Source organism: Uloborus diversus, chromosome 6 (assembly GCF_026930045.1).
Source record: "Uloborus diversus isolate 005 chromosome 6, Udiv.v.3.1, whole genome shotgun sequence".
NCBI lineage: Eukaryota > Metazoa > Arthropoda > Arachnida > Araneae > Uloboridae > Uloborus > Uloborus diversus.
The window spans coordinates 91701980-91727142 of record NC_072736.1 but is presented as its reverse complement, the minus strand read 5'-3'; the positions used below and the strand labels follow the sequence as shown (position 1 = coordinate 91727142).

The window sequence follows — 25163 nt, the reverse complement described above, 5'->3', positions numbered from 1 at the left end:
AAACCATTTAGGGCCATACCTCCGTCACATGTGGGACAAAAATAGGCTTAAATTTCATTAACATTTCGTCATATCTCTTAATATTTTAATGAAACTGGGGTAAGCAATTTTTTAATCTTTAAATTTGATACAAAGATACTTCTAAAACAATTTTGTTATTTAAATTAAAATTTATTTACATGCGTCGCGTGCAGGACATCTAAAGTCAACCTCGGGTAACTTGCTTGTGGATAAGCTAATATTTTTGCTCTATTAATACAGCAATGACGAAAGAAATTGCAGATTTTGAAAGCTATGGTTCTAATGTAAAGGAAACATATCTCCTAAGTTTAGAAATAATTATTTAAACCATTGAAAAAAAAATATGTCTATGCCTATTCCATTGAAAATGGTCATTTTGTCCCGCATGTGACAGTTTCTGTATTTCATAAAAAATAAATAATTTTTGAAGAAAGTTTTGGCTAAAGAATTCACACATGCATTTGTGATGTCTTAAGCAACAAAATTTTGTTAATTATCCTTTTAAATTATTATTTTTTATGAAATATACGAAGCGTCACGTGCGGGGAAAAAATTACCGTTTTCCGTGGAATAGCCCTTTAACTGTTCAATTTCCCGGCAACTGGCAAAATATTTTTTTCAAAAATTAACTCTTTAAAGGTTCTTCCTGTTAAGTCCCCTTCCCTTCAACCATCATATCTTTTCTTCTTGTTGAATATTCTCTCTATTAGCCTTCCCGGGTGTGCCAAAAATGAACATTTATTAATTTTCATATTCTTAGTGTCAGAAATCAGTATGCTGTTTAATTTACTGTCAAAATTCATGCATTTTAGGTTTTATTCTTATCCAAAATTATAGATGTGTAACAAATAGGTGTTTATCATGAGTAAAATACTTATTTCCTAATCCTTACATAATTGAAACTATTTAGCTGTTTAATTCATTACTTAAAATTATGCCAGATTTTTAATCTCTAATGAACTTTAACTTTGTCTAGCAACAAAGATTTTTGTAGTTTGCTAAGAGCTAAATTATTTAAGCATGAAACACTATTCTATTAAATTAGTAGGGCACCTGGTACATTTGTCAATAGAACCTGAAATATAAGTTCATCTTTCAGTGAGCAGTCATTGTTAGAGCAATGATTGAAATCTTTGAGATTGTGGGTTTTTCACTGGTCAGTCATCAGTTCCATGTTCATCTGATGCACAAAATTCCTGCGGACAGGTGTATAAAAATGCTTTATTTCAGTGTGCCCAAAGTTTAATGTTCTATTTGTATTATGAATACATTTTTCGCTTATTGTTTATTTTTCAGCATGGTTCCTCCATGTTAGTTTACCAAGATGGCAATTATTTGATCCTGAATAGCGAGAAGATGGATGATTTCATGGAAACTTAAGCACGACACTAGTTGAATTTAGACTTTGCATGACAGCTACTTTATTAAAGTCTGCTGCAAAGTCTTAATTTTGCTGGTAATAATGCTTTAACTGGACCTTTCAATGAACAAGAACAACCATTAGAATCTTTGAAATGGTGGGTCTATGCTTTGCAGTCAGAAATCAGTATTAAGTTCATCTGATGCAAACTTCCTGTGGGATAAGTATAAAAATAATTATGGGCAGTTCTCAAAAGGTGGGAACAAACACAGACCTCAACTTTGAAGCTTCAACACCAAATAACTTTCATTTTAATTAACTCAAAAATTTTTGAGTTAAACTATAATACTGTATAGAGACAAGAATTGACATAAATTATGGAAAAAATGCTCTTCAAATGCCCTTAAAAAAATATTTTCTTTGCTAAAAGGCACAATTTTGGACATACCAAAACGTTAACTGAGCAAATGTACCATTAAAAAATTTTTTTTTTTAATTATTTCCATACGTTTCAAAAAAAAATTAAAGGTATGAATCTTACACTGAATAACTTTTTGTTAATATTTTACACAGATAACAAAAGTAAAGATAGATTATTTACTTTGTAAACGATTTAAAAAAAACGTAACTTTGAAATTTGATGTATGTCCAAAAGTTGCGATCTTTAAAATGCTATTATTTGAGAACTAAGTATATGATGTTTTCGTTTTAAAGGTATTTATCAATCCTCAGAATCAATTTTTAATTGTTTAAAAGTGTTTTCATAAGCTTTTATGCAGTATCTTAGAAGAAAAATGATTTTTCTTAAACATACATGTGAGATGTCCAAATGGCGTTATGATCTTGACGCCGATAATTCTGTCCGTTTATTTATAATTTTTTTATAATCCACTGTCTTCTAACATCAATAAAATAGATTACTATGATGTTATCTTCTTTAATCCATAGGTATTTTGCATAATTAATACGTTACACATTGAACAATACATAAATTACAGTAGAAACATGGCTGTTTATGATCGAACGAAAGCCATTTTGCGCGAAAATCGCCAAGCAAACCTCCGTTGGCGACAACACAGTATACGATAAGCTAAAGGTTACCAGAGGGGGATTCCAGTTTGACAAATGTAGTTAATCGTCAGCTGCACCAGTTTTGGCGACTTTATCACCTGCACTAGCAAATTTTTTTTTCCCGCCGCTTTTATTATTTTAGAATTTTTTTTTCTCTTCTTTCTTTTGGAAACATAATTTAACGATCTCCAAATAGAAATACGAATTTCTTTTTTCAATAATTTTTTTAGACATCGTTTTAATTCTTATGACATTAGAAAATATATTCATTATTAAAACTGATGTCACTTTTTATTCTTTCTTAAAGCATATTTTGTTTATTTTTCCTTTAAAAATATATGTGTCGTATTTATTTGTCTCTATTTTTATTCCTTATTTGTCCCAAAAAATCAAACTACAAGTTTGTATAATTATTTCCATGAAGCTTTTTTCTACCTTTCATCAACTTCTTCAAAATCATTCCAAAACTTTATTATATGTAAAGAGCAGTATGTATAGCCATTCAAGTGCTTCATTACTATCCTCTTTATCATTAAATTGCAAAATTCAAAAGGTAGTAAATAAAATTTTCATTGGAAAAGTTAAAAATCAGATTATCAGTTGTCAAAAATGGTAACTTACATTATGATGATGTCCAAAATCCGTTACCTACAGGACAACAATGTCCAAGATCTGTTACCTACAGATTGCTGATTTAATTTGCTAATTAACAATTTTTACAAATACCTGCTGTCTTTTCATGTTCATATATTGTGTTCTAGGTATGCATACTATAGAATAAAAGCAAAATTGATATCAAATTCGAAAATTTTTGAAATTGCTCAAAGTTAACTTTTTTGTTCCCACCTTTTGAGAACTGCCCTTATATCAATGTGCCCAAAGTTGAATGTTCAATTTGTATTGTGAACTATGAATACATTTTTTGCTAATTGTATATTTTTCAGAAGGGTTCCTCCATGTTAGTTTACCAAGATGGCAATTGTTTGATCCTGAATAACAAAAAGATGGATGATTTCATGGAAACTTAAAGCACGACACTAGTTGAATTTAGACTTTGCATGACAGTTACTTTGTTAAAGTCTGCTGCAAAGTCCTAATTTTGCTGGTAATAATGCTTTAACTGGACCTTTCAATGAGTAAGAACCAATAGAATCTTTGAAATGGTGGGTCTATTCTTTGCAGCCAGAAATCAGTTTTAAGTTCATCTGATGCACAAACTTCCTGTGAATATAAGTTTAAAAATAGTTATTTCAATATGGCCCAAAGTTGAATGTTCAATTTGTTTTGTGAATTATGAATACATTTTTTGTTTATTAGTGTATCTATTTTTCAGAAGGGTTCCATGTTAGTTTACCAAGATGTCAATTGTTTGATCCTGAATAATGAGAAGATGGATGATGTTATAAAAACTTAAAGCACACTAGTTGAATTTAGAACTTGCACAACAGTTACTTTATTGAAGTCTGCTGTGAAGTACTAATTTTGCTGGCAATAATGCTTTAAAACCGACTTGTTAAAATTCAAGTGCATTCAACATCAGTCATATAGTCTAAATATATGATTCTTGTGTCTGATGTAATAAAAAGCATTTACAGAATTAATATAAAGGGATGTTGTCACTTAATTTATGACTAAAAACCTCATTATAAATGCTAACATTTTTTAGGCTAATTTTCCTCGAGATAAAAAGTTTGGTTTGAACATTTTTACTTGGTCACAGATATATTTTATTTCTGGTACAATTATTTTGCTTAGAATTGTAACACAGCCGGCTTAAAAAAAATCTGTGTATTCTATTTTAAAACAAATTCTTGCTGTTATCATACCAAGAATGAATATGCTTCTCTAAGTTATTCCTGTAGTTAGCTCAGTACTCTTAAAGTTTTTCCTGGTGCAAAAGTTTCATAAATGTCAAAAGAAAAACATTTACAAAACTTCTTTGGCATGCTGGCATTAAAACTTAGAGATCACTATCTGTAATTTTATGGTGTAAGAAATTAGGGGTATGAGGAAAGTAGAAATTAAGCAAAGTATTCTAGTGAATCAAAAGAAAATGAGCATTAAATCAACATTGCATTTTAAGTAAAAGGTATCAGCAAAACTTAAGTGTATAATAGTAGTGGTATATATGCTTTATGTTATTGATATGTTTCAAAAATCCCGTCAAAGCAATGACATATATTGTTTCTTTCAATTATGTATTTAAATATTAAATTTCAAAGCTATAGTTAAAAGAGAAAATGATTGTCTTTCTTTGGGTCAAATATATTTTTCTTGTACTTTAATTTATTGTTTTCTACAAAAGCACTATATTAGTAGTTAATGGTAAAAATAATATAGTAGTTTGGTAACAAGTTTAGCATGATAGTCATTAGGCATGTATTTTCCGTGGGGATTTTAAAAAGATCATCCTTTCAAATTAACAGATGAGTAATTTTAAGCTATATTCATATTTCAATGTCAAGAACATTTGAGCAAGAGCATTAAAAATATTCGCACCATGCTGAATAAGTGCTGAAAAGCATGTGGAGACATTCCTCAATTTATCATACCATCTAATTTTTATGAATGTTTTATTCTGGAATTGGTTATATGCTGTAATTGTGTTTTTTAGTGTTAGCATTTAAACAACACACATTACAGTTATAAATGGGTAATTTTGCTTCTAAATTAAAATAAAACCACAGCATTATATTTTGCATATGCTTCACACTTAGCAGGTTTTATTTTATAATACAATCAATGTAATTGACGTTCGATTTTAACAAATTTACGGTAGTACATTCGTCCCTCGAATAACACGGTACTTGCACAACACGGTTTCGATATTACACAGTACGAAACTTCAATTTAATACTTCATGGTTTTGATATAACACGAAAGTTATCTTTAATAAAGAAGACATTTCTTTTTTGTTTAATACATTCTGTTAATGTTTGATAACTCTAATGAGGTTTTACTTTGTTTTTCATGAAACTTGGTTTGGATATAACACGATAGACATGCTTTGATTTACATTATTTCTAAGTCTCGTATAACACGGTTTCGATACAACACGATACATATTGACATGATTTTTACTATGTACATGATTAATTAGTGTAAAAAATATGTTAATAAGTTTAAAAAAATCTCGTATAACACGATTTCGATACTACACGGAACGAATACGAGAGACGCCTGTATATTTACAAGAAAATTATTCAGCTTTATATATTAAATAGTTTTATTAAGAATAATATTTAACTTTATGTTTCACATAGAGTTTTATTAAGAGTTTGTCAAATTTTAATCTATTCAGAATTCTATCATGTATCATATGAAACACACTACTTGGAAAATTCTTTTCTATTTTAAACAATTGTTATCGTTTTTTTTTTCTCCTTAATCCGTTTGCTATATGAACATTTTCCTGTATTAAACTTTTTTTTTTTTAATTACTAAAAAGTCATAGTTTTGAATCTTTTTTTTTTTTTTTTAATGAAGGCTGTTTTGATTGTTCAAGCACCTGACAGGCTCGTCATTCCAAAAAAAAAAACCAAGGGAACGATGCGGAAAATACTCAGTTTCTATTGCAGGAGAAAATCAAGAGTATGGAATTTTTAAACGGGGAGGGGGGGGGTGCACCCCTAGTCACGTTAATTTAATGTCTGTTAATCATGGAGTAGGAGAGGATAGGAATTTTTTTAGTTTGTCAGTTTGAACATACATTTGCCCTTTGTATACTTATATGCAGATATTATATAAATTGGGCTAAGTAAATAACTTAATGAAGTAGTAACTTGCTCCTTGCCTTTTGGCTGCAATAAATTAATAAATAATAGTTTAACGTAACAAATCGGTGGGTAGCCTTAAGTCCAGGTAGGTTTGCGTTTTCTTTGAAGTGGAAGGGGGGAAAAATTCTAACATATTCTCTATTAGGGGGCAGCACAATCAGAAATATTTTTCTGCGGTCCTTCATTTCGAAATTTGACATGGAGGGAGGGGGGGGGTGCACTCAATGGGAATTGACTTTGGGAAAATAACGAAAAACACGCCCGCTATCCACTTATAACTAATAAAAAGCATTATTTTTCCAAAGCAAGAGGGACTTTCGACCTTCCTCTCTTTCTTCCACATGGAGGGGGGGGGGGGGGGGGCAAGTGGGGGCTCAAGCCCCACCTTGAAAATTAGAACTTCCTTGCTTTTAGCACTTTTTTTCTAGCAAGAAAGTAAAAACATTTCTCCAGCCATTAATGAATAAATTATTAAAAATGTCAAATTTTAATAACTCTAATCTGTACTGAAATCGGTTTCTATGCGGAAAGTATCTTACTAAACCATGGAAAAAATATATGACCCCCTCCCCCCTTAAAATTTTGCTTATGCGCGCCCATGCCCCGAACCCCCTAAATGACAACGGACTTACTTGTGGCTTATTAGCAATCTTCGTGTTTTCATAAGCACTCAAGGATTAGTGAGAATTGCTTGAGACTCAATGAAGGTGCTCCCCCCCCCCCTCCCAAAGCCCAATATCTAAGGTTGTGCTTCTGTTTTTGATGTCCTGTGAATTTCTTCATTTGCAAGGAAGTACTACTTTTGCTATTTACTCACGTTCTTAATAAGTCATACATATCATTTTATTTCCAATCTCTGAACTCTCAATATTTATTGCCACAGTATCCAACTATTTATTGCTGCTTTTTCCAAAGCTTATGCATAACGGCATGGGGTTGGAAAAGCGATATACGGTTTATTTTGACACAAAAGTTAATATTGTTTCTCTTGAAAGTTGCGTATGCTGTATCTATGTTACAAAAAAAGAAAAGAGAGAAAATATTAAAATTTTTAATGAACCATTTCTAATGAAAAATGTTACAACTATTATTTTGCAGAAAAAGTTTGCAAAATTACTGCATCTAGGGGTTCCCCCCTCCCCTTAAGAGCAAGGGTGCACCCCCTCCAAAATAAGACCCCATAACAGGGAAAATACCATTCGAAATACCCCCCCCCCATAACAATTTCGATGGTGCAGTGCGCCATGACCTCCCCAAGGTGGGTACCCCTCTGCGTCTATGTGTTTCGTAATTGTCCCTACCCCCCAATCGGGAGCAGCACCCAGGATACCCCTTAAAATTTCTGTGGTACGGTTCGCACTCAAGGGGGTCAATTAATATGTTATCAAAATTAAGGTAGTTAGTACAACGAGGGGGCCTCCGTAGCTCTGTGGTAGAAACTTCGTCTTCCAAGCCGAAGATCCTAGGTTCTATTCCCGCCTGTGCCTTGAGTGTTATTTCCTTCTCTAGTGTTGTAAATCTTTCCTGTGTGTGTCCGGAGGCAAGGCGCTTGGCACGCAGTCCTCTGTCTATGTGAAGCTGTCTAGCTTCTAAATAAATAATAGATAAATAAAGTGCAACAAGTGGGACTTCAGAGCAGACAGCATGATTGAAATTTTTAAGGAGAGGAGGGTTGACTAAAAAGTTGTCTTTGTCGTTTTTAGGGGATCTCATTTTGGGGATGCATTTGAGGGGAGGGGACATCATTGTTCTTGAGGGGGAAGAGGAACATCTCTGATTTAGGAAAGATTTTTTTTGGTGCAAATGGAATTTCATAAAAAATGCGGAAAAACTGTAACGTCATTTAGTTTGTTTTATTATAATTCAAAATATATGACTTTAAAATACAGAACAAACCAGTTTATTTTCTTAAACTAATTTGCATTTAATGATGTTTACCACTCTTGAAAATACCAAATACATGAAAACAAGTACACCTAAAATCGGAAAGAACATACTCCTTCAGGAAGTGTTTCCAAAAAGGGAAAAATAAACTGCAACTGTATTGCTTATGTATCACACTTTTTTTTTGGCATCATGTTCGTCATGTAGATAGGAACTCGCCTTGAAATAGATGAAGTCGCCAATATGGTAACCATGGACCCAGGATCGTTCCTGCATTGACCGACGTGTTACAAACACCAGCGATGAAACTGCACAACAACAAAGGAGCCCCGCCCCTCCCCCTCGATTGATTCCAAAACGGTCACGGTTAAGTATTTAACTCTTGTAAGATTTTAAAGCATTGAGACGGTACATTTCTTTTGAAAACTACAGCTATTATTTTATTTAATTTATGAAGCTAGTAAATTTCACTAACGAATTCATTTTTGCAAGAAAAGGCAGCTATAATGCAAAAAAAAAAAAAAATTCTGCTGTGACTTTTGGGCTGCGTTCGGAAACGATCCACCGGTTACACCGCGTGGTTAGTCTGGTGTGGTTATGACGTATTTGGAATTTCTCTAGGAATTCCGGTAGAACAGCTGTGTTTCCGAACGCTCGTGGTTAAACCGCGGTAGTTCTAGTTCAGCAGCAAACGACACTCCAATCAACGCGTAACTTTCATAATAGGCAAGTCACGTGTGTTACGATCAAAACATGAAACACGACCGGCTTGGCCAACACAGACTTTGTGACGTTTGTGATCTCGCTAACCGCTTCCAGACAGCGGTGCCACAGGTTGCTACCAAGTCGACCGCCAGAAAACAACCGCAGTGTTTCCGAACGCGGTTAAGTGACGTCAGCGGTTCCACCGCGTTCGGAAACGCTTGCGGTTGCACCGAGGCGACCGATCCGCGTTTCCGAATGCACCCTTGGTTGCTTAGCAACTGTCCGCGCAATAATCTGTAAACACTAATAAGGGATAATGATAATGCATGTTTTCATAAAAACTCTTTCCTGGTAACAACTAACAATGTCTAAAAAGTTAGGCTGTTCCAAAAGAATTCAAGGAATAGATATTAAGTATGTATTTTATGCATCATTTCTTCTTTTTTGTTTTGCCACGAATAATCTGAACAATGCAAAATGCAAAAATTAAATGAGACATCATTAGGAGTAAGCTGTTCAATTTTGGACTCATAAGAACCTGACCTATTTTTTCCTGCAGTAATTTCTCAAATGATTGATTTCTTTCCAGAATTCATGAATGCCTTTCTGACATATCGAACCTATTTGGAAAGATTGAAAATCTCGATGCTGAAGATTTGCAGATAATAAATACAGATGACCTGGATTCCGAGAAATTGTGCAATATTCTACAGGATTTGGTAAACCTGCATTTCTTGTTTCTACTTGTAGTCCTCAGTTTATTACCCTCCAATTTTTATATTTGCCTATGAAAAAGGGAATAAAGCTCCTATTCTTAGGAGCTTTATTCCCTAAGAATAGGAGCTTTTCAAAACCTTCCCTAAGAATAGGAGTTTTTTGTAACCTTCACAAAACAAATAAAAAGAATTATTTGTTTTGTGAAGGTTAATAGATATCACAAAGCTAGCAAAGTTGTAAATAATTCCATAGACATAGTTTTAGATCTGTAGAGAACAGAAGCGCATCAAAAAATCAAATTTAATTTTAAATTGCTTTTTAATGTTTTTTTTTTTTTTTTTCAATTTTAAGCTATACATTTGTTGAGTCCTTATTTAGCTCTTTTGACACTTGCCAAATTTACTGATTTTCATTGATTCTGCATGTATTCCTCTCTTTATAAAACCAGACCTGTCATTTCAAAGTTTTCCAGGGCAAAGGGTATAAATTAAATGCATTTTATGTAGGGTTGGCAAGGTTTTGGACACAACGATAAAAACCCTGATTTTTACCATCCTGTCCAAAACCCTTGTGTACGAAAGTGTCCAAAGCTATATTTCTAGAGAAATTGTATTTTGTGCGAAATATATCAAAAACAGAATAACGCATCGAAGAAATATGTTTTATTGAATATTATTCAATGTGAACATTCAACTTATTGATGCAGCTGATTTTAATCAAGCAACAGTGAAGTTGAATTCTTGATTAAAATTAAATTTTCTATTTGTATGCTTTCTATTCTTGATATTTGTAACCAAGTTTCCCTACATTTATGCATGTGTGCAAATGAAAGCAGGGTTGGCAAGGTTTTTACCGTTCTGTCCAAAACTGTTTGAAACTGTTTATTTAAAGCTCTTTTTTTTAGAAACCATATTTTGTTAGAAAAAATTGAAAACAGCAAAATATGTCAAAGTTATGTATTTTTAAAAATATTGATTCAATGTGAACATTCAAATATAAATAAATATGCAACTTATTTATTTGGTTGAATTTAATTTAAATACGTAGAAAATAAATTCTTCATTAAAAATTTCAATTTGTATGCACAAATGTTTTTTTTCCATAATATTCACCAAATGTTTCGACATTTATGCATGTGTGCAAAAGAAAGTGTAAAAAATATAGTGCAATAATTGACTTAAATGCAATAAATAACATTTATTTGTAGTTACAGAATGTATTTATATAAAAAATACAAACTAAAAATAGAAATGACACAAGTTTTAAAATATATGTGCATATATTTAATCATCAATTTATTGTTCTTTAATCTATGGTTTTAAAAATAATTAAAACATCATGTAAAACTTATTTGCAAAAATCATTAAAAATAGTTAAGCTCTTTTTTTTTGCCCCTAAATATTGCACATTTAATAACATTCCTTTGAATTATAAATGGAACTGAAATTACTTGTCTTGGTAGTGTTGTGAATTTCCTTTCGTAACTCTACCAACTATCATATAGGGAAGTTTTTATGTAATAGAGTTATTAGCAATTTTTTAATGTTAAATATTTCTTTAATGAACATTTGGGAGAAAAATATTATCGAATACTCATAAATTAAACCTCACCAATATTTTTATTTTATGCATTACAAATATTGCAGTAAATATGAATTGATTAGATTATACCCCTTTAGCTTTGCCATACTTTTGGACAGTTTTAGACAGTTTTGGATGGTAAAAACCACCTGTCCTGTCCTAAACCAGTTTCGGACTGTCCAAAACCCAACCCTGTTTTATGGGAAAAAAGCATAAAAATACAAGCAAAAATACATAATTTGCATTATGGGAACTGATGTGATATACCCCACCCTTGGCGACTTTTTCCTGTTGGCGCCAAGAAAGCGTCGCCAAGAAAACGGTGTATGACGACATATGTCATACATCGTTCTTAGCGATGCTTTTTTAGCGCCAACAGGAAAAAATCAGATAAAAAAACATGATCAAAGCACTTCAGAACACAATATATATAAAAACAACATAAAAGCACAACAAAAAACATCACGAATATATGCTTCAAAAATATACAAGGCCGGGGTTTTTTGTAAACATATTAAAATACAATGAAATAAATTATTGTATTAATTACAAGTCGAAATTAATGCATTTTTTTTTTTTCATCATTTCTCCGGGATACGAGCCCTCGGTCTCATAGTACTTTCGTAATGAGACCTCGGCTCGCCGGCCCTGCCTCGGTCTCATTACGAAAGTACTATGAGACCTCTGGCTCGCCAGGACCTCGCTCCGCTCGGTCCGTTATCCCTCCGACTGTTAATATACATTACAGTCGGAGTATGGTCACAGTTATGTATATTTTCATGGAGACACCCAAGGGTGGCTCCTTCCGTTCAGTGTACAATAATGACACAGTTTTAAGTGTGAAATATGCACCATTATTGTGCAGATTTATTAATAAAATTCAGCATTTTTAAGAGTACAACCGAAAGAACTTTCAATTGTTAACATAAAATTCAGTACCTAAAGGAGGCACGTTAATAGAATGTCTAAATAATTCGTGGCATCGATAAGAATTAACTTTTAGAACAAAAAAACCGTACTATTTCTGTAAAATTAATTTACATACAGTAAAAATAAAGTTAAAAACTACAAGAACCCCTCAAGGATTTGTAAAAACAAAGAATTTTGGAAGTGAGAGTTTTTTTTTTTTTTTTTTGAATTCTAAAATAAAGAACTTACCTTTTTATATGGTATAAATATTCACACTCAGTCTAAAACAATACATCATATGACAATGGCACGTTACAGATACACACCACGTTGGAGTTAACTTTTAATTAACCTTCAAGTTTGAAGAAACTGGCATTTTCTAATGTTTTTATTTCAAAACACAACTACTGAATTTAAACTAACACAAAATAAGCATTCCTGTAAGGTATATTGCACGAAACACCACGTATCTCTCCTGCGTGAAACCCAAACAACCCAAGTAAACAAGTTTGAACAGATCTGTAAGATTGCCTTCGGGTTGCTAAACACAGGTTAGTTTGGCCAGGGATGCCATGCATAAAAAATTATCGCCTCATTGGCGAGAAAAATATTTTAATTTTGTGCAAAAAAATCAAATGTCGCCAAATGGGGGGGGGGGGGGGGGTATATCACATCTGTACCGAATTATGTTTTCAAAACCCTGGGAGCAGGGTTATGCCCCCCTCCCTTAATCGCCCCAATGACAGATTTGTATAAAACTTTTCTTTAAATGTTAGTGGTTAGTATGCATATCGTATTTACATATTCCAAATATAAGTATTTGACAAGGAGCCTTAAATGTGCCAAGGATTGCTGACCCCTACTTCATATATCAGTCCTATGATCAATCATAACAATAAAATTATTATGTTAATTTCTGTACCTTGGAACAACAGTAACCAGTGTCAGATTTCGACCAAATTTAATTAATGATAGAAATCTGTCAACAAAGGCATAAATTTTTCATTGCAACAACAACTAATATGATGCAGCCCTCTAGTCAGGTCAAGGTCTGCATACCTGCAGTGCAGAGAGGTTCACTTCCTTTAGAGGGCCAACGGCCCAAGAAATTGAAAAAAAAAAATTGGAAAACTAGCATTAAAGCTTATGACCAGGGCCGATCATAGCAGGTGTGCAGAGTGTGCACCGCACAAGGGCGGCCAAAGCAAGGGGCGGCCGCAGGCCGCATCATATAGTTCTTTTAATCAAGCAAAATTCCTCAAGAATTTCTCACAAGATAACATAATAGTCGGATAAATATGCTGAGTGTTAAATGTTCAAATATCGAAGTAAGTGCTAATTTTCCAACAGCACATAGCATATTAAGAAAAATAGAATGTTAGAGCACATTGTGTTGCTCCATTATCCATTAATATCAACTCTGTACACACATGCTTCATTTGGTTGCAAAATTTGTGACAGAACTGGTAATCAGGTATGGATACAGGGGAGGGGCAATGACCCCCCCCCCCCCAAGCATGAAAGGGTGCCTTCTAAAGGCCACTAATGCTTCACCCAGCCTCCCAAGTTTTTATTGATATTAAACAATGAAGACATATTTTGTGTAAAAAAAGTATTAAAAAAAACTATGCTGATATAATACTCTCGCAAATATTTCAAACAACAAATTATGTGCTCAACAGTCGTGGATGCGTGGAGACTGGGGAGACAATGGAAAATTGCGACTCCCCTGAGAGTCAAACATATATAATCAACGAACTAAAATTTTTAATTTTCCCCCTTTACAGCAATTTTGTCTAATTGAAATCACGAATGAACTGCGTGGTTTCAGATCAGGTAGGAGGACAGGGCCTTTGCCCCGGGTAACAAATTTCAAGTGTGGCTCCAAAACGAAGATACAAAAGGATGCCTTGACGAGACTAAAGAAGGCTTCAAACTGCGTTTTTAGGACTTCAATTTCGGAAAATTTCGCTAGTTGAACCACCGATTTTAAGGATCCAATTAAGTCTCCCATTCACCCTTTCTTCCTTAATGTAATCAAACATAGCCTAAAAATGATGGCTCCAAAATGTCTTTTCTGGAGACAGCCCTCCCTGACGTCATCAAAAATTGCTCAATGGCATTTTTCGAATTTCTTTTTCGAAATTTTTGCGGTAGAGGGCCCTGAAATCCATTGCCTAACATTACTACCAAAAATAGTCTGAATTAGCGTCTCTAGAGAGGCCCCCAATCCCACCCCCTCTCATTTAACGTATTCAAAATCAAACTAAAATTGCGTTTTTCAATCATCAGTTTCGAAGAACTTTGGGGGGAATACCCCGAATCTTCTTTTTTCCAACGTAATCACTGTAGCTCAAAATTTCATTTTTAGACGGTTCCGTGGAGCCACCAAACCCTTCCTGCCTAAACTAGCCTGAAATTGACTTCAGTTTCAAAAAACAATTCTTGAGGGCACACTGAACCCCCACCCGCTCTTTGTCCCATCGTTATCAACTAATGCCTAAAATACGATTTTAGGACTTCCATTTCTAAAAAATTCCGGAACGCTTTTGTAAATTTTCACGGCGATAGGGCATCTGCCATCCCCCATCAATCGCCGAGGTGAGGTGGGGAAAAGTTTTTAGTTGCATTTTTCAGATATTGATATTGAAAAATATTCAGAAAGATCCGCTGAAGCTTCCCGGTTTCCTTAACGTCACTAAAGATAGCACAAAATTGCGCTTTTTATAGCCCCAAAATAATTCCTTCAAAAAAATAGCCTAAAATAGATTTTAATTCCGAAAAATATTTCAGTTCGGAATATTTTCCCGTTTCCCCTTCTTCTTCTTCTTCTTCATCAGCACAACAGCCTGGTGCAGGTCAAGGCTTTCTCCGTCTGCTTCCTCCAGGCGGTACGACACGTTGCCAGGTTTCTCCACCTGGTCACTCCCAAAATTTTAAGGTCCTTCTCAACACTATCCAGCCACCTTGTTGCTGGTCTTCCCCTTCTCCTTGTACCCTCAATCTTCGAAAAAGTTAGCTTTTTAATCGGATCCAGATCTGCACGCCTAAATACGTGCCCCAGCCATCTGATTCTATTGGCTTTAATTACTCTTAAGATGTTGGGTTGTCTGTATTTACGGTATACTTCAAAGTTATATAAACTTCTCCAAGCATCATTTTCTTTTACTGCTCCAAAAATTGCTCGAAGGATCTTTCTTTCAAAAATGAGAAGTCTGTTTTTCTCTGTTTTATTAATTGCCCATGTCTCACTATCATATAAAATGATCGGTCTTATGAGGATTTTGTATAGGTTTATTTTTGTATTAATGGAAAGGAGCTTAGATTTTAATTGGCTCTTTAAGCCAAAGTAGCATCTATTTGCCATCAAAATTCGATTTCCAATTTCAACTTTAAACTCATTCTTACTGGCAATAAGTGCACCCAAGTATTTAAACTGGGTGAGTCCTTCAAAAGTATAGTTTCCAATACTAAGCGGCTGCACATCATGTATTCTAGTGCTCGCAACCAAAAACTTAGTTTTTTCCTCGTTTACAGCCAAGCCCAACTCCTTGGCAGCGCTCTCAAGGGCAACAAATGCCTGGATCACATCCTGTTTTCTTCGCCCAACGATGTCGATATCGTCCGCGTATGCCAATATCTGCGTATAGTTCTCTGCAGGATTGTGCCTCTAGTGTTGATACCTGAGTCTCGTATAACTTTTCAAGGGCTAAATTGAACAAAATGCAAGACAGAGAGTCTCCTTGTCTGAGGCCTCTCACTGTATAGAAGACCTCCGATACTTCGGACATGGTCTTAATTTTGCATTTTACGCTTCGCAAAGTCATTTTGACAAGATTGATAAGCTTAGGAGGGATTCCGAATTCGTACATCGCCTCGAACAATTTTTCCTGTTTCCCCTATCACGTCCAAATCTAGCCAAAAATGTGTTTTTGAAACAATAGTGCCGATAAATTACCGGAGGAAAGTTGCCAGACCCCCTAACGTCACCAAGAGGACAGCCTAAATTTGAGTTTTAAACTACAGTTTCGAAAACTTTCGATAGGAGACAATCGAATCTTCCTCCCTCCAACAATTTCAACAAAGATAACCCGAAATTGCGTGTTTAAAACTTCTGCTTCAGAACATTTTCGGGAAAAGCACCGATCCATCGTAAACTAAGGTCACACAAAATAACTGCAATTTGACATAAATTTTGAAAGAATTTCAGGAAAGAACTCCAACATTACTTTCCCGTCAAGTCTCGAAAAATTTCCTGAAATTGCTATTTTTGACGTCAAAATTGAAAATTTCTCCATGGACCTTGAATGTTCCCGACTCTTTCCTTGCAACCAAACACAACCAAAGCTTAATTACAGCTATTTTTCATACTCAAATTTCGTATATTTTCTGGGGGTGAGCCCCTCCCCCCCCCCCCCCCTTTCTCTGATGTCAGCAAAGGCAGACTATAAAATACGTTTTTACAACTAGTAAATTTCGGTACCTATTACTTTCTTCAAAGATATAAATTGTACCTAAGGAGTTTCTAACCTTTTACACAAATTCATCCTTTTTCTGTTTTTTTCTAATTAGAACTTGATACAGAAATTTGAAGAAAGATTTATATGGGCGTTAAGTATTAGTCAAAACATGTAAATTGCTCTTCAGGGGCGGCGCATTAGATCTTTGCACACGGGCGGTCGACACCCTAGGATCGGCCCTGCTTATGACATTCCAAATATACACTGCTGGCCTCTGTGGATGGGCCCTGCAGATCAAAACTATATTGTTGCAGGGGACCCCAAAGCTTATAGATCCGGGCCTGCCCCTAATATTTAAAGTATAGTAGATCATCACATTTACCATTGTCCTAGCTCAAAAATTCCTAAAGATGTCCTTAATTTTATTCATTTGGAGCTAAAACAATATCACTTGTAAATTGCAATTGAAATTAATTTAAAGTGACATCTAAATTCCTAATGTAGCAAGAGACAACAATTTTGTGAAGCAGAAGTACTACCCCCCCCCCTTCTGAATGCCACAAAGACTCCCCCAACAGCAAAAGCCCCTTAAAATTGGAAGAATTTCCCCAAACTCCTTTGTGAATTTCAATGGCACAGCCTGCACCATGACACTTCTCCCCCTCTAGTTGGGCACCCCTGCTTTAGGTTTTTAAAAATTTTCTGAGCTTGACCTTAAAAGTTAGATATAGCCAGAAGATAATAAGGAACTTCATGATCCCATGTCCAGATTTTCATAGGGGGGGGGGGTGCAACTTCAGTCACAAACCTCAGTTTTACAACAAATTCCCAACCCCAGTATGGCATTCATACTGCTGCCCCCCCCCCCCCCCGCACCCTTGAAGGATAATTCTGACTGCACAAATGACCAAAGTTTTCCTTCATTTTACAGGTTCACTTTAAACAAACCTTGTTTCTTTCTTTTTAACCAAATCTCTTTGTATTGGTCAGTGGTTCTTCCACAATAGTTTTCCAAAATATTATTTCTGTTAGTAAAACTCTAACAGTTGTGAATTGCAGAAAAACTTTAGAGAGAAAGTTAAAAAAAAAAAAAACTGCATGCAAACTTTTACATTAAAGCTAATTCGTCAAATATACATCTTCTTTATTTGACTTATTATTTTTTCCCCAACAGGACAGGTTTAGCCCCTAAAACCCTCCCCTCGGTCACAGCCTTGTTCTACGACAACTTTTTGTAAAACTGATACATAGACATTAGGTGTTGTTGTTCCAAATTGCAGATTTCATGTAAGAGATTTTATATTTTATTATGCATTCAGTTGCACGTTCTGTTTTCCTTTCAGGATTCACTACTCTTGAACTCACCCAATACAGCAAATTACCTTTTCCCACACTTTGGAGAAATCAGAAAGCAAAACAATATTGCTTTATTTGATAAAGATTTTTCAGAGATTGAATTTGGAGAAAATGGAGACAATTCAAAAATTTATAAATTATGGAAAAATATCTGTGTTACTGTAAATTCTTACTCTATTTCATTCATATTTCAAAATCTTTTTCCTCTTTCATCTTTGCATTCTCTTCATAATTTGTGCCAATTAAAAAAGCATGTCAATTTATTAAGCAATATATTTATTCCTGAATTAGTTTGGAAGAAATATAAATGTTTCCGCTCAAAATATTTAGAGCAATTCATTTGTGCATGTAAAACTGATCAAGCTTGTTTTAAATGTACTCTGGATTTGAGCATTGAATGCATGCATCAAGACATGCTTTTAATTTCAACTGGATGTTTTTATCCTTTTGTTATAACACAAAATGACATTTTTGAAATATATATTAAAATTATTGATCAAAAGTTTTATAATGTAATGAAATTTTTGTTGAACATTAGTGAGCAGAAAACAAAACTACATGGAGAAATATACTGTATGTTAGTTCATTCAAGAGATTCCTGTGCCAAATTCTCAAGCAATTGCTTTAATTGTTTCATTCAAAAAAATTTATTCAACAGAATGGAATATCTGATAAATTCTATCAGGGACAACTGTAATAAAGATGTGTGGAATAAAATATTCATTCAGTCGATTATAAAAGTGATTGAAATTCTATTAGACTTTGAAGATAAAGTAAATATTCTGTTTAAATGTAAAACTAAGAAAAAGTATCACTCCCATGAAGATTACCTTCTGGAATTAGTAACAAGTAAGTTATTTGCTTTTAAAAATGCTTTTACAGATTTTTTTTTTTTTTTTTAAATGTAAATAAGTTTGGTAAAAGTGAAAAGCAATTCATGTTTATGTACAGTATACTCCCGATTATCCGTGCTAATCACCGGGTGGCGTAGCACGGATAATCGAAAAACACGGATAATCCGAAAAATCATTTAAGGAATATGCAGGGTAACTATTTAAGGGGAAATTAGAAAAAACTAAATAATATATATATGTATATATATACTCACACAAACCAGGAACTTTTTTTCGAAATTTATTGCTTAAAAAAATCGGTGATATATTTTTGTTTTCTTTGTTTGTTTAAATTGTTGCGTATGTCCGTAGGAATTTTTCTTACTGCAATTATTTCTCCGTAATTGTGACCTCTTTCACTCATGTAATCCAACAAATGTTCCACAGATTGTAGAGCAGTAGAATGAAATTGTATTTTCTTCATGTTCTTCATCTTCGTTTTCGGTGTCATCATTTGCGTTTGATTCAGTAACAAGTTCAATGATATTTTCGTCAGTTAGACATTGAAATCCTGATTCACCTTCGTCGCTTTAAAGCTACTCTTCGACATTTTCAGCGTCACGTGTCCGATTTGACCTCTGTGCATGGATAGTGGGGTACGCTTCGTATTACCTTGATTTTAGTGCCTGAAAGAAGCTTTAAAAAAGTGTGATTCCGAAATGATGCACGGATAATCCGCAAACCGGTTAATCCGCACACGGATAATCGGGAGTATACTGTACTTTAAAATTTATATTACTATTTAATTTAAAATTATATTTGATTTTTTTGTTTTATTTTAAGATTTTTTTTTTTTTTTAAAGTATATATATTTTTTCAAAAGTATATGGGACACAGTGAAATGGTGAAATATTTACTCTGCTTTTAGCACCACCTTTCTGGTAATATTTTAACTATGTGGTAGTGCATGCTGCCTATTTTTATGAGGAAAAAAATTACCTCCGAATATCAAAGAGTATGATAATACAAGCAAGTTCAAAAAATAATACTTTTATTGTAATATTTGTTGCAAATCAAAAAAATTTTAATTGTAGCATAAAATGATAAAGTTCTTGTCATTAACATTTTAAATATTAATTGAGCCATTCTAATATTTGGTGCAGTATTTGTTTAGTCAATATTAAGCTTATTTGTGGTTTAAATATTTTGTACCATCAGTCAAGTACATGCGGAGCAAAGTAAAATAGCTTATTTCGTTTACTCACTCAATCATTTACTAAATCACCTATGTATTCATTTATCAATTAATTTGCTTAAATTCTTCCATTTAGTAATTCACTAATATTTATTCATTCTTTCACTTATTTTCTTATTCATTCACTCTTTTACTTACTCATTTATTTTTCTTCATTTTTTATTTAATTAAAAATACCATTAACAGTTTTCTAATAGCTTACAAACGTAACTGGAAAGTATGTAATAGAATGGGAATCTGTTTTTTGAAAAACGACTAGAAATGATTCAGTGAAGTGGTTATTTTACCTGGCTTTTTTACCAAAAGGGAGAGCTAGTAAAGAATTCGGAGAATCAAGTAAAAGATTGCAGGACCGAAAACAGCAGAAAAAATGTTTGGTCTTAACAGTAAATACATTTTACTTTGCAAAAAATCAGGTAAAAGATTTTTAAAAAATTGTACATATTGGTGCTAACATGGGTTTTGTGAGCCAAAAAACCACGGAAATGTATAACTTTTTAGTTTGTTTTCCCTTTAAGTAAAGTTTAAAGAACATCAAATTTCATATAACTTTCATTATTGAATTTTTTAAAGCTCAAATCGCACGCTCCGAGTATTACGTTGCATTCTCGGTTACCATTTCATCAGTTGTCGGAAGAGGCTGCAGAAGCTAAAAACAGGCATTTTTGGCAGTACAAAGATTCTCCAGAAAATGTTTCAGAAAGGATTGTAACAAAGAGGTTCCAAATGGACTCTTGTCAACTTCTGATCTGTTTTTAGATAGCGTTAGATCCTCTCACATGAAAAAAAAAGGCAAACAATATCAAAAGAAGCCTTAAATTCAAAACTTTTTTGCTTTGATGATAGTGATAATGATGACAAAAGATAGTAGACTTTCTTCACCATTATCCCACCTATATTTGAAAATGAAAATTTTCCATCAATATGGTCTGTTTTAGTTGTTTGTATATTTTATGTCAAATAACTGTTTACTAAACTGTATACTAATTATTCACTTTAATATTATTTAAGTTGAGTTGTTTTCCTTGTTCGTAGTCAGTATAAATATTATGGGTTGTGTTTGAGTAAGAAAAATTAAGAGTATATATACATATAACTATTGTAAATTTATTATTAGCACTCATTTTTAAGTAAAAAATGAGCATAATAATTAATGTTTGACAATTTGGATTTATGGCCATCTTTTGGGCTCAAATACCCGTCTGTGTGCTGGTCCTAGTCAGTTTATCAATCTCCAGTTAAGATCAAGAGCTCTCTTAAAACTATTAACCTTATTGCAAGTAACAGTTACTTTTGGTAAACTATTCCAGCCAAACTACAGCCTTGTTGAAGTAGATTTTTTTTTTCTGATTTGAAGATTTGTTTCCGATTTGAAAAGCTTCAAGCAATGACCACTGGTAGTCATCTGTGCTGAAATTTAGCCCATACAAGTCCTCCATTTTCAACTTAACAATTGAATCATAAGCATTCTAATCATAATCTAAATTAGAAAGTCCATTTACTAACCCCCATAGCCTAATTTAAACCCTTTCCAATAAGTTGACATCTTTCATAATATACGGAACCCAAAACTGAACAGAACACTCCAAATAGGGTAACTTACCAAACTTCTGTAATATTATTTTTTAAAAGTTAATTTTTTTAAGAGATAAAAACTTTTTTCTGGAACTTATGTATTTTGCATTTAAATTCGATCTGTATATTCTATATTTCATTGTTTGCACAATAACAAACTCATAATAAATATAAATCCAATTTTGTATTACAGCTACAGAATTCGTTTTAGCAACAGATAGCCCAGATCAGTCTCCGTTTCATGATACAATCAGTGCAAGCTCTAATAAAACTGATGATTCTGTGAGCAGACTTTCCTCATGGAACTGGAGGTAAGCCTTTTTTCTTCAAAAATTAAGGGTATTTTTCATACAGTCATTCACCCTTGTTTAAAAGTAGTTATTTTTGATGGACAAAGTTTCATTTTCAGTTTTATAGGAACTTATATTTTTTAGGAAATAAGTACAGTGCCCGCCACTAATAAAATCACTGGATTATAAATCAGCCGCTTTTTAGAATCAAATCTGGAAGAACAGAATCATTTCTCTATCAAAATATGTTAGGTTTATCCTTTAATAAAATCATCCTCGCCGCTTTATAAAATCAAACTTTTGGAGTGCATACAGGGTTTGTCCGGAAAGTAATAGGACTGATTTTCTTCCGCCGCGACTGTTGAGGGCATTCCTAGCTAACCAATGAGCAGCTAGTCGGTTGTCTCCGAGCACCTGGAAAGTCAGGACAGGCATTTTCGCGCAACGTGTTTCTGTGAGTGGTGCAAGCCGAAAATGCAGCGTTCGTTAGAGCAGAGGTACGCGATTAAATTCTGTGTGAAACTCGATAAATCTGCGACAAAGACGTTTGATATGATCAAGCAGGCTTACCCAGATGTTGCTTTAGCAAGAAGTGGTGTGTTTCGGTGGCACCAGGCCTTTTTGGTGGGCCAGAAAGAGGTCTCTGATGAAGACCGTCTGGAAGACCTTCGACTTCGACAAACACCGACAATGTAACTCGTGTGCGCAAAGTTTTGAACTCAGACCATTGACTAAGTATTCGTTTAATTGCCCAAATGTTAAATTTACCAAAATCTGTGGTTCATGACATTGTGATGGTGCATTTGAACATGCGCAAAGTGTGCGAAGTTAGTCCCAAAAGTGCTCACCAACGACGAACAGCAACCTGACCAAGGCCGGCATCCCAACGCTTCCGCAGCCATCCTACAGACCAGATGTGGTCCCCCGAACTTTTTTTTGTTTCCTCGACTGAAAAGGCCGATGAAAGGCAAGCATTTTGAGACCACAGACTGGATCCAAGCAGCATGCACCGCGGCTCTCAAGGCTATTTCGGAGAATGCTTAACGTAACGCTTTCAATGCTTGGAAATCGCTCTGGCAGCGCTGCATCGACTCAGAAGGAGCTTATTTTGAAAATTTTTAAAGAATTGTAACAATTGACTCAATAAATTTTTTTAAATCGACTCAGTCCTATTACTTTCCGGACAAACCCTGTATGTTAATTCTTCTCTGAATAGATCCAGGATTTTATTTTTTCCTTCAAGGATTTAAAACATTGCAGCACCAATAAAATAACAAATTTCACATAAACAAAAACGAAAAAAACAGGTGAAGGTTGTACGTTTTTTTTTCTTGGGGAGTTGAATTAAAAAAGAAGAATGAAGCAATCTCAAAAGAATTGTTTCAGAGCCATATATTTAGTTGGTGCTGCCTGTTTCCACTTCGCAGAACTGTTTCGACATGCAGCCTTGCTCACTGACCACTGAGTCAATCAGTTTGTGCTCATTCAACTATCTACAGGGGTTCATTTCTACAATTGAGTAAAAATTGTTAGCTAGCAAGTCGTGACGACTTGAGTGTGAAAGATTAATTTGAAATTTTGAATAAGTATGACAAGCTTCCTAAATATAGTTAGTGTGATGCTGCAATTAAATTAGGGATTTCTCAATCTTTACTTTCAAATTCTCTTATTTAAACAACAAGTCAATATTTTAAGACCCTTGTGAAATTTTAAAAATGTACCTTATGTAAGTTAAAATGTCAACTGTATTTTGCAACTGAACTAAAATAATACAATACAACTAGACTAAAAATAAAATACAACTAATCGTAATTTATTTTTTTTTAGAGTATTTATACTTAGAAACCTTTTATTTTTTTTCTGTGCATGAGTGCCGGTTTATAAAATCAGCCGCTTTATAAAATCAAATGTCCTCAGAACGAATGTGATTTTAATAAGCGGCGGGCACTGTAATTAATTTTGAGCTTTAAACTAAGCATCCAGACCTAGACACCATCCCCTTTCGTATGCTACTGATAGAATTAAATGTAAACGCTTTTTCAATCCTACCTAATAATCTCATAAACTTACAAATGTTAATAATAATTAGCATTTTCTCAAAATTTCACCTTAACCACTTGGTGTTACATTAAAAAAAAAAAAAAAAACATCAGTGTACATGATTAAATGCAGCAGAAAATTTTACTTACTATAGTAATGAGTTTATGTCAGCATATTTAAAATTTCATGTTCATTTTCTTTTCTTTCAGATACATTATGGCAGAAAGTGGATGTATATCAGAGCTACAAAAGTCACTACAAAACAACGTTGAATGTGTCATTAGGATCTTTTTAAAGAAAGAAAAAGAAATCTTCATAGCAAAGCAATGGAAAGATCTTCTTGACTTCGAAAATAAATATGATTTTTGCTCTGATACAGTTCAGACAAACTCTTTATTAACTAGTGTGAAAAATTGCATAGAAATATTGGAAAGTTATGTTCCAGTCTTAATTGCCTTTGTTCCTTTCAAATCCTCATTTTGCCATGCACTGGAAACTTATGTTGTGGATTTAATCAGACATTTGAGATTCATCGCTCTAGAGCACCCAGATGGATTTTCAATGTATTTCTTATACTTAGCACTTAGTAATGCCATATTTTTAAAAGATCAACTTCAATACTACTGTAAAATATTGAAGAAGAATGATGTGCCTGGGTATTTATGTATCTTATTAATTTTCTGTCATTATGTAGTATATGAAACATTTATACTTTCACTTTTTTCTTTCCATTCTCTTAAGTAGAAAAGTTAAAGACCAATGTAAGGTGACTATTTTCTCAACTCTGTCCCCCACTTTTTTATGAAGCCTGATTATCCAATGCTTCAGTTATTTGACCTTCCCATAACATACAAGAATGATGCAAAAATTAAACTAAATCACCCCTTCTGACATAAATTTAATATCAAAACTGGTTACTATTGTTATGACAAATCCAAAATCTGGCTGGTAGTAAAGCACAACTAAATCAAAAACAGAAATGTATCACTGACTTTTTTCTTCATGATACCATTATACAGTATAACTTCGATTTAACTATTTTCTCAATTTAACGATACATTTCACTGGCCTGGATTTGACTGCGTTGAATGTCTATGATTTAACAATATCCTTGATTTAATGATAACTTTTTCTAGTCCCTTGACAATTGTTAAATCAAGGTTATACTGTAATTTATGGCAGAATAATTAAAATGCAAATATTTGTTTGCCTTAATTGTAGCTATAATATATATTTGATAATTTCCACTCATTGCACTTAAAAATCTGACTTGAAAATGTCCCAAATTATTTGGATTGGATTTTAAACTTCCAACCTCCATCTAATTCCA

General features: G+C 33.6%; 2 protein-coding genes across 2 annotated transcripts in view; one reads left to right on the top strand and one right to left on the bottom strand.

Annotated features, from left to right (window-relative positions):
- LOC129223926 (COMM domain-containing protein 10-like) overlaps positions 1-8460 on the bottom strand; it is a 40276-nt gene extending 31816 nt beyond the window's left edge. The window contains exon 1 of the mRNA XM_054858306.1: positions 8410-8460. The gene's annotated coding sequence lies outside the window, so the exon portion shown is untranslated. The remainder of the gene's footprint in view (positions 1-8409) is intronic.
- Positions 8461-9138: 678 nt separating this feature from the next.
- Positions 9139-25163, top strand: part of LOC129224865 (uncharacterized) — a 77456-nt gene continuing 61431 nt past the window's right edge. The window contains exons 1-5 of the mRNA XM_054859412.1: positions 9139-9231; positions 9407-9536; positions 17828-18377; positions 21697-21814; positions 24043-24489. Of these exons, the coding sequence (XP_054715387.1) occupies positions 9182-9231; positions 9407-9536; positions 17828-18377; positions 21697-21814; positions 24043-24489 (1295 nt within the window). The 5' untranslated portion in view covers positions 9139-9181. The remainder of the gene's footprint in view (positions 9232-9406; positions 9537-17827; positions 18378-21696; positions 21815-24042; positions 24490-25163) is intronic.